The following is a 12100-nucleotide window of genomic DNA, read 5'->3' on the forward strand; positions in this document are numbered from 1 at the left end:
TGTTTGCTCGGCGTGACATAAATATGACCCTAGTTGGATTATCTAAAGAGCTTTCACCAGCCCTACGCCTCTACGTGATCTAGATAGAACCGTAGCTTTCGGAAGCAGCTTTTAACAATCTCTAGACAATTTTACAATTCATCCCTCCTGGCTTTTAACATCCGCGATCCACAGTGAGCTTTAACAATCTTAGCCGATGCCGATCCATTCAGGCCTGCTTTGGTGATTGGACTTGGACGTCTTGAATGCCTTGACCCTATGGTTTGCCGCTACTCTGGTTTCGGCTAGAGGCTAGATGCTTGAGGCATACTAGAGGGTGCAAGTTTTATATGAAAATGTTTGTTTCGAAAAAAGATTTATTGAAAATGATATGAAGTATGAACTGACGTACCAACTGTCCAACTCCAGTTTTCTAAATAGCTGACAACTATAAATTCAGTATCCAATGATTTATAGTTACCATACATATAGTACAATTGGACCATGTTTGAAGGGGGAAAACCCTCGTACGTTGTCACATCCATATTCATGATGAATGAGTTTTGCTGTGGTACACCAAAATCACTGTGAGCAGTGCATTCATGTTGAGCACAAAAAGAAGGTCGTCCTCACGAAAAAGGAAGGCGCGTTCCTGGATTCTCTCTTCCGTAACGTGAGGATTTGATTATTTTTCTTTTCTTTTTTAAAATTAATTAATTAACTAACTTAAAACACTAGAAATCAATGGCTCAAATTTATTTAAGATATTACCTCCTAATAATTAAAGGGGGGTACCGTAGCATTGCCCTGAATGAATATTACTATATACGTATAATATATGAAATATTAACAGTTAAGTGTGACGTTGAAGACTATGTCGAGTCAAGCAATGCCTTAAATAAACAGGAAGTATTCTGAAACGGAGGGTTATCACACAATGCTCCCCGTTTTTACAGTACTTGAAAGAACCTTCAGAGAAAGAGACCCGTGTAGCAAGGGAGGATGCAATGCAAAACATAATTGGGTTAGTTGAACCCTTTTACAGTACTTGAAAGAATCCTCAGAGGAAAGATACATACACCTACATGACCGTAAGGTGTAAACATTGGCTATCTAATAGCTGTAGCTATACCGTGTATTACGTGCTACTGCTACGTAGAGCAGCTGTGAAGTTCCCTTGGACAGTCAACAAGCTGAGCGCGGATGGCAACAAGAGCTCAGATCTGCAGGCTGCAGGCTGCAGGCCACCTGGCAGATAATGGCCTTCGATTAGTAGTATCGCCATCACTAAACAAACTGGTCTAATGAACCTTATCGTGACACAGGAGTAATAAAATCTAAACAAATGAGCGTCTCCCTCGCCACTTCCACTGGTACATGGGGGCGAACAAGGCTCGAAGCACGCTGCCCAGGATGAGTCATCCGATCGGAGCGAGGACAAGCATAACCTTCCGGCACCTGTCACTCTAACAAAAGGCAAGTGTCATTTGGCCGCGCGACCTTGCGCCCACCTGCCCCGATCACGCACTTCGCTGCATGCGGCTGCTGGCTCGATGCATGGCGTAAAAGACACTCCGTTTTCCGTCAGCTACGGCAACGAGTGGGACAAAAACTTTGGAAGCTTTGCGACTTTGCGAGTCCTACTATGACGAGGAGAAAGGGCCCGCGTACCAAGGGAGGAAGAGGATCGATGCTCGCGAAACGGCGAAAGTAGTAACTCCGTATGTGTTGAGACTTGAGAGGCTCGTCGTCGTCGTCCAAATGAGCGGCGCTCCGGGAACGGGACTTGTTTGTTCAGAGGCCCTTCCGCTCGATCTTGCCTGTGATTGTCTGGCGTCGCTTAGCGAGTTAGCTAGCACCACAAGCGAACAAAGTTACCGGGTCATGTTTGATCCTCGACCTCTCGATCCGGTACTTTTGACATTGAAGAGACGCTGCCTGCACGGCACAACAGCACAAGTAACACCACCGTTTTGGACGATCCAAGTCAACAAGACGGTAAATATACAGTGACATGTGCGTACTTAATCTGTCTTGGTTCGTCGAACGTGAATCCCAGGAGCATATCATAGGAGATTAGGAGCAGACAATCCAGAAGGAAGTGTTCCGTCTTCTGTCATCCTTTCCTTCCTCGGTCCTCCGTAGAAAAATGTTTGGTGCCGAGCACACTAGTTTAAGGGCGGCGGTATGCAGAACGGGGAGCATCCCTCGTGCCGATCAGTAGGAGCTCCATAAATCCCGCGGGCTCGGTACACGCATCCCCAACTGGCATAGCCCCCGGATGCATGGCCTGGCCGCGCTAGAAGAAAGACAACAACTGTACTGTACTGCCCCAATCATGGTTACACGCTGCATTTCCGAGTTACCGAGTCCTAGCAGGAAGAGAGAGGGTAGAGAACATACTCCGTATGTGCTAGTGGCGGTCGGTAGCACCGTTTGGACTTACAGTTAGGCCTTCTTAAAATCCAGTGACTAAAGTTCTACAGTTAGGCCTTCTTAAAATCCAGTGACTAAAGTTCTAGGGTGTCACATCGGATATTACATGAGATATCGTATAGGGTGTTTGGATACTAATAAAAAAAAATTACAGAATCCACAAGTAATCCGTGAGACGAATTTATTAAACATAATTAATCCGTCATTAGCACATGTGTTGCTGTAACACCACATTGTCAAATCATGGACTAATTAGGCTTAAAAGATTCGTCTCGTAAATTAATCGTAAACTATATAATTAGTTATTTTTTAATCTATATTTAATACTCTATATATATGTCTAAATATTTGATGGGACATAAAATAAACCTAAGGGAGGAAGTAAGCAAGGCCTCAGAGACATGCGATGCATGCATAGATCAGAGGATTGATTTGATGGAGACGAGGACTGCATGAGCGCGTGACGTGACATCCGGAGTCACCGCCTAATCACAAAAGCCAACAAGCCTAAGCAGTGATTGCCTGATTGGACATGGGATTAGCCGATTAACAGTTGAGTTGACGAGGGGTGCAGTGCAGGGCAGCGCGGCGATCCAGGCTGGACGCGCGTGTGGGAGTGATGGCGATGCGTGACAGCGTGTCCCCTGCGCCCCTCTGCCCCGCCGGTGCCAGGTGGAGACGGCGTGGTCGATCAGGGAACCAGGGGGCAGGCGGGGTGCCGCGGCAAGCGGCATGGAGGCAGGCAGCCACCCGCCGCTCGGAGGTGGGGTTGTCGGGCGCAACGCCGTGCCGCGGTGCCGGTGGTTTCATGGGCGCCATGGGTCTGTCTGCTTGGCGCCGCCCTGCCCCTGCGCCTGCGCGTCCCCCACCGGGGCCCTCGATCCGTCCCAGTCCAGTCCCCCCATGGCCCTGGCCCAGGCTTATACCCCTCCGTCCCGTTGATGTGGTGATACTAGCCCAGCGGAGAGCTTGGGCCAACGGAGAAAGAAAGTGAGGCCTATGCCGCAGACCAACATTGTCGAAACCGTGTCGGCTTGTAGCCCAACTGCCTTGGAATAGAAGTCGAACACCACCACGACGGCGACGTCAGCAACGGCCGCTTCCAATCCCCGCACGGGCCAAGCGTCGTGCGCCTGGACCCTGGTCAGTATTCCCTCCATAAAACAACTGCTCTCAGACACAAACCGACTGAATTTTTTACTATTTGACCTTTTTTTTTTGAAAGTTCCTCATAAATAGATTCCTGGCGGAAAGAATTCCGGAAATGTACCTTTGGCTCGGCCCCACCGTCTCTGGCGCCGAGCTCCTGGGCACGGGAAATGGCATGCCCTTGGCTCGGAAATATCTACCCCCGCGCCTCTTCCTCTTCCTTTCCCGCCCTAGCCTCCCCTGCCCGCGCCGTCGCCGCCGCTCTTGCCCGCTCCACCACCGTGCTCGCCACCGCGCCGCACCCGCCCGCGCCGCGCCGCCGGCGGCCGAGCCCGCGCCCTCGCCGTGCCGCGCCGCTGCCGCCGCTCCCTCGCCCGAGCCCGCACCGCGCCGCCGTGCCCTCGCGCCGTTGCCCGTGGTTGGCGGCAGCGCCGCGCCGCCATGCCCTCCACCGCCGTTCTCGCCTCGGTCTCCACCGGCGGCCTCGGCCTCGCCCCGCCTTGCCTCCCTCCACAGTCGACCTCGCCCCGCCTTGCCGCCGTCCACCGCCGGCGTGCCTCCCGCGCCCGTCGAGCCGGACTCGCCGCGCGGAGCGCCGGGGACCCCGCGCCCGCCGCGCGCCACCTCTGTCGTTGGCCGCGCCACCGCGGGCCTGGATCTTCGCCTTGACCTACGCCCGTCGTCCACCGACCGAGAAAGGTAAAAATTATGAATATGCAATGTACCTATTTAGTTCGTGTTTGTTATTTACTAGTTACTGTGATGACTCAGTTAGTTGATTTAGTGAGATATATATGTAGATAGATACAGACATAGATACATTGGTAAATAGATATAGTTAGATAGCTACTTAGATATGTAGTTATATTTGTAGTTAACTACATATGATTTAGCTATTTAGTGAGTACACTATAAATATATACGTATTTATTATCTTGATTACTTAGTTTGTAGTTAGAAAGTACTTGTTAGGTACTATCTATCGTCTAATTTGGACTAAAGGACATGTGTTTCGTTACGTTTTTTAAATAGATGGACAACCTAGTGACCATATATCATGGAGGCACGGTTGAAAGCGATCGCTATGGATATATTGAGTTTCTTGACATGCAAAGCGTGCCTGTGCTATTCAATGATAGGCCTTCATTTAGTGAGATGGTTGCAAGGGCTCGGGAGGAGCTGCACCTAGGTTGGATTGTCAGAGGAACAAGAAGTTTTTTGACTGGGAGAGGCACCACCAGTCCTACATTGAGGAATGGGAGGAGATGCACGACAACGTGGACGATAACAACGAGCCGCACACGAACCGTGAGTTCAGGCGGTACCAAGGTTGGTACCAGTGTTCGACACGGTGCAGGCTCAGGCTATAGTGGACCGAAACTGACTACGCCGACATCGAGTCCTTCGACGATGAAGACACGGCGTACGACCAGTCCACTCGTGCAGGAAGGCAGGTGGAGGCAAGACCGATCTTGGACAGAGTGGTAAGCCAATCGCCTTATTTTATTATGTTCAATTACATAACAATACATTAGGCGTTCTTGGACCGACATTAGGAGTTATCTATTGTAGTTATTGCAACCTTCGAGCCGTATAACCCTTATAATAAGTTACATTCTTGTACAAACGGAAACAAAACTAAATGTTATCTATTCAGAAGTCTTATTATTGAAAACTTTGTTGCAGGGCAATACATTGAAATGCTCAGTTAAAGAGATCGAGCGCGTTCGGCCGAGAGTCAATGACGACTACATGCTTGGCTTCCTAGACGTAAGATTTAAAATATTCTTTCAAATATATCATTAATATGTTATATTCTTTTAGTTAACATAGTTTTATACAACAGAGACTGTCACGTCATCTACGCCGTGCGGCTGGTCGTTGTGGTTGCAGGACAAACACGACGCATGACATGTACGATCCTTCTGTAGGAAGAGGAGCCTTAGGTTCCTCTAGTCAAGCAGCTACAGGGGATGGGGACGAGGACGAGGAGGACAACGACGATGATGACATGGGTAAGAGGCACGATGAGCTTGGGCCCTCTCAGCTCCATGACGCTCCATCGACTCATCCTACACCACCTCTAGGCACTAGGCGACACCGTCCGCGTGACCCTTACACTCTAGGCACCAGCGCTCTGGGCCACAAGGGTAGGGGCAAGAGTTGGAGATAGTGAGGGACATGGTAGGTGTTACTATGAACTATTGTGAATTTTGTATTTACTTTTCTGTAACTATTCGGGACTGTATGGACATTGTGGACTATTTGGACTTTGCATGACATATTATGTTGGTTGTGATATTCGTTGTGGTTGCATTATGCTCGTTGGATGATTAAATGTTTGGAATATATATTGATGTCTCTGTTTGTAACTTGGATGCTCCTAATACAAGACCGTATCTTGTGAATTTTTTACGTGAACCTTTAATCATACTACACTTGTACAAAGGCACAAATGTAGTACACAGATTAACTATAAATTTATTACGTGTATAATCCAGAAAATATTGTACATACGCTTTGTAGAAGAATCTAGGATTACCAAGCAACAGTGAACGAATCTATGCTTTTCAGACAATAAACATAGACTTTTCAGATACACGGACAACATCGAATTATCACATCACTGATATAGGCTTTTCAGATACACAGACAACATGCAAGGAAGCACAACTCCACTCTATCTCCACCATCCATCTTATGATTGTTTGATCCAAGGGCTAAGGTGAAGAGGCACACGGATCGCTGACATGGCACATTGAGAGGCCTCCATTCCTCCTCTTAACCTATAAATAACCACTCACTCTCTCTCATTCACACAAACAACAAGGAAGAAGAACACTCCTCAGCATTTGCTTTCGTTGCAGTACCAATGTCTGGAGGGTCGTTCAGAGGGAGAGGAAAGGGGAAGGAAACTACCTGGGGATGAGAGGGTCCTCTTGGTCCTGATTTCTTTGAGGAAGCTCTTTATGAGAGGTTTCCAGTTGAGAATAAAAGTGATTTCACCAAAGAGACACCACTGAGAGGATACGATGAAAGGAAAGAAGAGTGACTAAAATGCATGCATGGTGAGGACTGCCTAGTGCAGATGTTCACCGAGGGAATAGATGGTGGTCGTCGTTTCTTCAAATACCCACGAGCATGGGTAATTGCTATTACTATTTGTTTCTTTAATATGTTTGTCTTGTATATCACTTACACAACATACTTATTGTAGTCTTCCTTGGCCGAAGAAAACTATGGGTTCAGTAGGTGGGTCGATACTCGACCTATTTATCCGCATGCGGAGTACATCTACTACCTACAGGACCATATATTCGATCTAGAAAGGAAAGTTAGCAGCGATTACAAGAACGACGAACAGGACGACAACAACAATGGTGCCGATTCACAGGAGGCACTCTGCAATGATCCATATTGCACCTGCCCTAACCACAAGAAGAAGGGGCCTCCCCCGTCACCCCCGCCACCACCACCACCACCAACAACAACAACGGAAGGCTACTATGGAGAAGGTGCAACATAATTTGCTATGTGGCCACACTACTAGGATGACTTTATCTTTTTCAGATGTACCCAGGTCTAATTACCTAAGGCATGGTTTAATTACCTAAGGCATGTTAGGTTTAGTCAAAGAAAACTCTGTACCCAGGTTCGGTACATGTAGTCACATGCCATTTAATGTGTTTCATGTGTTGATTTCTATAATGCCGTACGTCGTTAAGTGTTTTTGCAGTACATGTTCAAATTTAAATATATACGTATCATTAAGCGGAATATTAAGACCATTGATAATGAAAACAACCACATAATGAAAAGTTTGATACTATGCCACATTACACAATATATTAATACTACAACTACGTGCCAACAGTAGACATAGGGGCAAATGCACTTCCAAATCCTCAGTCTGAAACGTACTAAGTAAGCAACTCATCATCCGAGTACCAGTCCTCTACTACAACCCTGTTGCTATGGCTAGGCTCAACTGCGTTGCTCTGACCTACCTATCGCTTGTAGTAAGCGGCCTCCGCTTCATGTGCGGCCGCTGCGACCTGAGTGAAGAACGCGTCGTCATCCTCATCTGCCTATAAGCCTACCTCTGCTAGAGCGATGAGCTCGCTCAGTCTGCTAGTGTCGTCCTTAGTCTCCTACGCCTGTATGCCCGCCTCTACTAGAACAATGAGCTCACTTAGTATGCTAGTGTCGTCCTCATCCTCGTCTCCGTCATCACACAACACAATCGGTGATTGAACGTGTCGGTGTTTCAGACCAGTGGGTCCTCAACCAACCAGTGAATTTGAACTGTGTGCCCCTAATCCTGGATGGTGATGCAAAGAGATACAAAGTTTATACTAGTTCAGGCAATCGATGCCCTATGTCTAGTCTGAGAGATCGATCTTGTATTCCTGGCACCAAAGTGCTTGTAGTAGGGGGTTACAAGCTAGGGGAGAGAGGGAGCTAGTACCAGATCTCAGCAAGGTGTCGTGTGGGCCGCTTGAGACATTGCTGGGCCTCGGTGGCTCGGTGCCTCCCTACGGTGGGATCCCATTCGGAGACTTCCCTGCCGGTCTTAGACACGACTTAGGACGCCCCGAGCGACTGTTCGCTCGGGCCTCGGCCATTCGTAGGCTCGCCCCGAAGTCGTCCCTGACTCTGTTGCCCTAGGGCGGCTGTCAAAACCTCTTGGAGGCCCGGCCTTTGAACCCTTGGACCGTAGCGCGGACTTAGACTGTTTGTCTTTGTCTTGGGTGTAGGAGCCCTCGAGCCTCCGCCAGGAGCAGGAGGGCGGTCAGGGGTCCCCTGGCTTTTTCATCCGACCCTCACATATCCTTTTCGTTCGGACGGAGGGTTTGTTTGCCGAGCCCATTCTAGTCTCGGTAAGGTTGCAGGAAGAGCCCCTAGCCTCTATGTGAGAGGGCCGTCAGGAGTTCCCCTGGCTTTTTATACGCCCCTCGCGCGTGAGGGTTTGTTTGCCGAGGCCCCTTTGGGCGCGAGCCTGGGTCATGGGGTCTCGGCATATTTGCAGGAAGAGTCCCCTAGCCTCTACACAGGGTGAGAGGGCTATCAGAAGCTCCCCTATCTTTTTGTATGACCCTCACGCTTCCTTTTCGCTTGGAAGGAGAGTTTGTTTTGCCGAGCCCCTTTGAGTGCGGGCCAGGGTCGCTGGGTCTCGACAAGGTTGCGGGAAGAGCCCCTTAGCCTCTGCATAGAGCGAGAAGGCCGTCGAGGGTTCCCCTAGCTTTTTATACGACCCTCACGCTTCCTTTTCGCTCGGAAGGAGGGGTGGAATGTGCCTCGCTACCCTCGGTGGGCACGAGCGGTGGCACTTCCGGTGAGCTGTTATCGGGTAGTCCAAGTGGAGGCCCAAACCCCGTTCGCTAGGGGATGGCTAGCGGTCTAGAGACACACTCCAAGAGTACCAGAGGATTTCTCTAGTGGGTGCCAAGGCCGTTCGCTGGGCCTCGATGGCTCGGTGCCTCCCTACGGTGGGATCCCATTCAAAGACCTTCCTGTCGGTCTCGGACATGACTTTGGGCGTCCCAAGCGTTTCGCTTGCTTGGGTCTCGGCCCCGTATAGGCTCGCCCATGGTGGTCCCTGACTCTGTTATCTAGGGGCGGCTGTCGAAACCCCTTGGGGCCCAGCCTTCGAACCCCTAGACCATAATAGGCTCGGAGCCTGGTTCCTTCATATGAAAGGAATAGGCCGTGGGGAATATCTTCCCTATTGGCTCGGCAACGGATGGCGTGCCTTTTGAGGCAGTTTCCTAGGGAGGCGAAACGATGCCTGCTGCCGTAGTGGCCGAGCATGACATGGTGGATGGGACGTAACTGCTCCCGCATTTAATGAGAGAGACGTGGGCGCGTGGGCCAGCAAAATCGGCTCGTGGTTAACTGCACCGGATCGGGGGGGGGGGGGAACTTCCCCAATTTCGTCGCTCAATTGTTTCGCCTCCTTCTTGCATAAATACCCAAAGAGTCTCGCCCCTCCTCGTCTTACTATGGCAGAACCTCCTAAGTTATAGGGCCCACATGCATCTGTCACTGTCCGACGACCTTTGACATTTATGCATATGTTTCCATTAACTTAAAAAGACTGTCGGGTGTCCTTGGGGAACCCCGAATCATCCACGATTTTTGAGCAGGATCACGTTACAGAGTCATTGCAGTATTACAACATTTATTCAAATATCAAAACCAGAGTAAAAACAGCAGAAGTCTTACGATAACATAGTTTACAAACCAGTTGTTTCAAACCTTATAAACTAAGTTCGATAATTATTACAAACCATAGTAGTAGTGGAGTGGCATAATTAATATAGACATATCACACAAAATAAACATCCTGCCCAAGGATCACACATTTACTTCTCATCGTCAGAATGAACGATAGTCATGCAGCACGATCCAAAACAGATCTGCCCATGAGGCTCACCTGCAACAAGGGGTCAACGAACCCTGAGTACAAAAGTACTCAACAAGACTTATCCGAAATATTAACTGATAAACTCAGTAATGCAGGCTCAGGGATTCAAGGTATAGCTTTAACAATGATCAAAGTTCTTTTACGTAAAAGCTCTTTTAACAACATTCTTTATATAGAAAACTTCTCAAGAATTATATACAAAGCTGACACGATCCGCACTGAGATCATGAAACTTCATATTCAGCACCTTCACAAGCCTTATTCTAGTTCCGATTATTAATTCTACGATGATGAACAGTGAGTTGAGTCTCCTTAACCGAGGAGCAACGACGATTCGAACCGATTAAGCCCAGCTGGGAATTCCAGACCACACGACATATGCAGGTCCCTGACCTCCATATACCAACCTACCCTCGGATCCTCTAAAACAAGAACGGGTCTGCGCCACCCGAGAACACAGTACTCCACCATTCCAGCCCATGGCCACGTGGGTACACGCTATTCCCGCCATCTCTTCACTCCTAGTGCGCGAGTAGCCATTCTCGTAATAGAATTGCCAAGTTTAGGCTTACCGGAGTATGTGGTTAGTACTACAAATTCTCACCTCATGCAATTCAACAACGGACGTGCCTTAATCGACACAGGCGAAAAGAACCCGCTCACAAGACCTCCATGTCTGGTGGCTCACACACACCGAGTCCGCCCGGTCTAGATTTATTACTCCACATTCCCATATCACATGCTAACATAATTAACCAATGTTCCATTTACAACTAGCAGGTGGCAGGTAGTCACCCGACTTTCATTGTTCTACGTATAGCTAAGTAAAACTAGGCATATACGAGTTTAAAACAGGTAATATGGTAAATATGGAATAACAAGGGTGGTAATGCACCAATTAGGCTTTTACTTAACTCTTAATCACTTAATGTAGTAACAGAAAGCAAAAGCGAAATTAATTTATAAAATACAAGGTAGGGTTGTATGCATCCGGGGCTTGCCTTCGTTGACGGAAAAGTCCGATTCCTGCGACGGTTCACAAGTATTCGATCCGACCTCAACAGACGGATAAACTTCTTCCACGACTTGATTAACTACCACGTGTTCACCTTCGTTCACTACACGTAATAGCAATGCCATGTTTAACATGATGCGGAATACGAAATATGATGCTCGATGATGGATGCAAAGTTAATAATTTGAATACAACTTTCCTTCGCGGTACAGTTGCAAGTCAAACAAACTAAATCTTTTTCGTAACACATACATCAACTGCCAAGGATCATTAACAACAAATGACCTGAGGTCATCACTCAATCCAAAAGTCAAAAAAAAACTAAATCATTAAAGGTTACTATTTGCTTTTATGAATTAATTATTTAATTCAAAATTATGAAATAAATCAACTTATTCTAATTGAGCTCAAAATTTTAGTACATGTTCATTATATGTTAACTAAGTGGCAAAACAAATTTCATAATTTTTGGATAAATAAATAAGCCTAGAAAAATCATGGAAATCCATTTATGAATTAATTGAGCAATTTTTACCACATTTAAAAATTACTGAAAAACATTATTTCATATTTTTCTTAAATACTATACCTCACAGAGAAGTCACTTAAAAATTTTCATAATTTTTGGAGCTCTAAATAAATCTACACAAAAATAACAAAAACAGACACTATTCATTCAAATCTGAAAATAGAAAAATTCATTTTGAACGTTGAGTCACTGACATGGTGACCCCACCTGTCATCTTCTACCTCCCGCGTGTTGACTATGACGACGACGGCGCTGACCGGCGCAAACTCACCGATGGTGAGATCAACGGCGACGACCAACGTACCAAAATGACCACATCATCCCGGCGCATCGACTGAAGGCGCTAGCTAGACAAATTACTATGAGTTACGAGCTTGGCGTAGGCCATGGCGGACGCGGTGGCTCGGCAGTGCTATGCCGGTGAAACAAAGCCGAAAACGGGGAAACAGAGGGCATGGGAAGGTCCAGTAGCTCACCACGAACACTACAAAGCAGAAAGCAAGGCTGGAGAAGCAGCGTAGACGCGGGTCGATGTGAACAGCAACGGCGGCGGAGCAAGGATCGT

The 12100-nt window shown here is 47.7% G+C and overlaps 1 protein-coding gene across 1 annotated transcript; it reads left to right on the forward strand.

Annotated features, from left to right (window-relative positions):
- Window positions 1-3679: 3679 nt before the first annotated feature.
- LOC136549054 (uncharacterized) lies at window positions 3680-4267 on the forward strand. Its single transcript, XM_066540363.1, has one exon. It carries the CDS (start codon window positions 3680-3682, stop codon window positions 4265-4267), a length of 588 nt encoding a protein of 195 aa, XP_066396460.1.
- Window positions 4268-12100: the final 7833 nt, after the last annotated feature.

Source organism: Miscanthus floridulus, chromosome 4, assembly GCF_019320115.1.
Source record: "Miscanthus floridulus cultivar M001 chromosome 4, ASM1932011v1, whole genome shotgun sequence".
Taxonomy (NCBI): domain Eukaryota; kingdom Viridiplantae; phylum Streptophyta; class Magnoliopsida; order Poales; family Poaceae; genus Miscanthus; species Miscanthus floridulus.

What these genes read in the sequence shown, in the direction of transcription:
- LOC136549054 (XM_066540363.1), top strand. Translation starts at nt 3,680, where the DNA reads ATGTACCTTTGGCTCGGCCCCACCGTCTCTGGCGCCGAGCTCCTGGGC.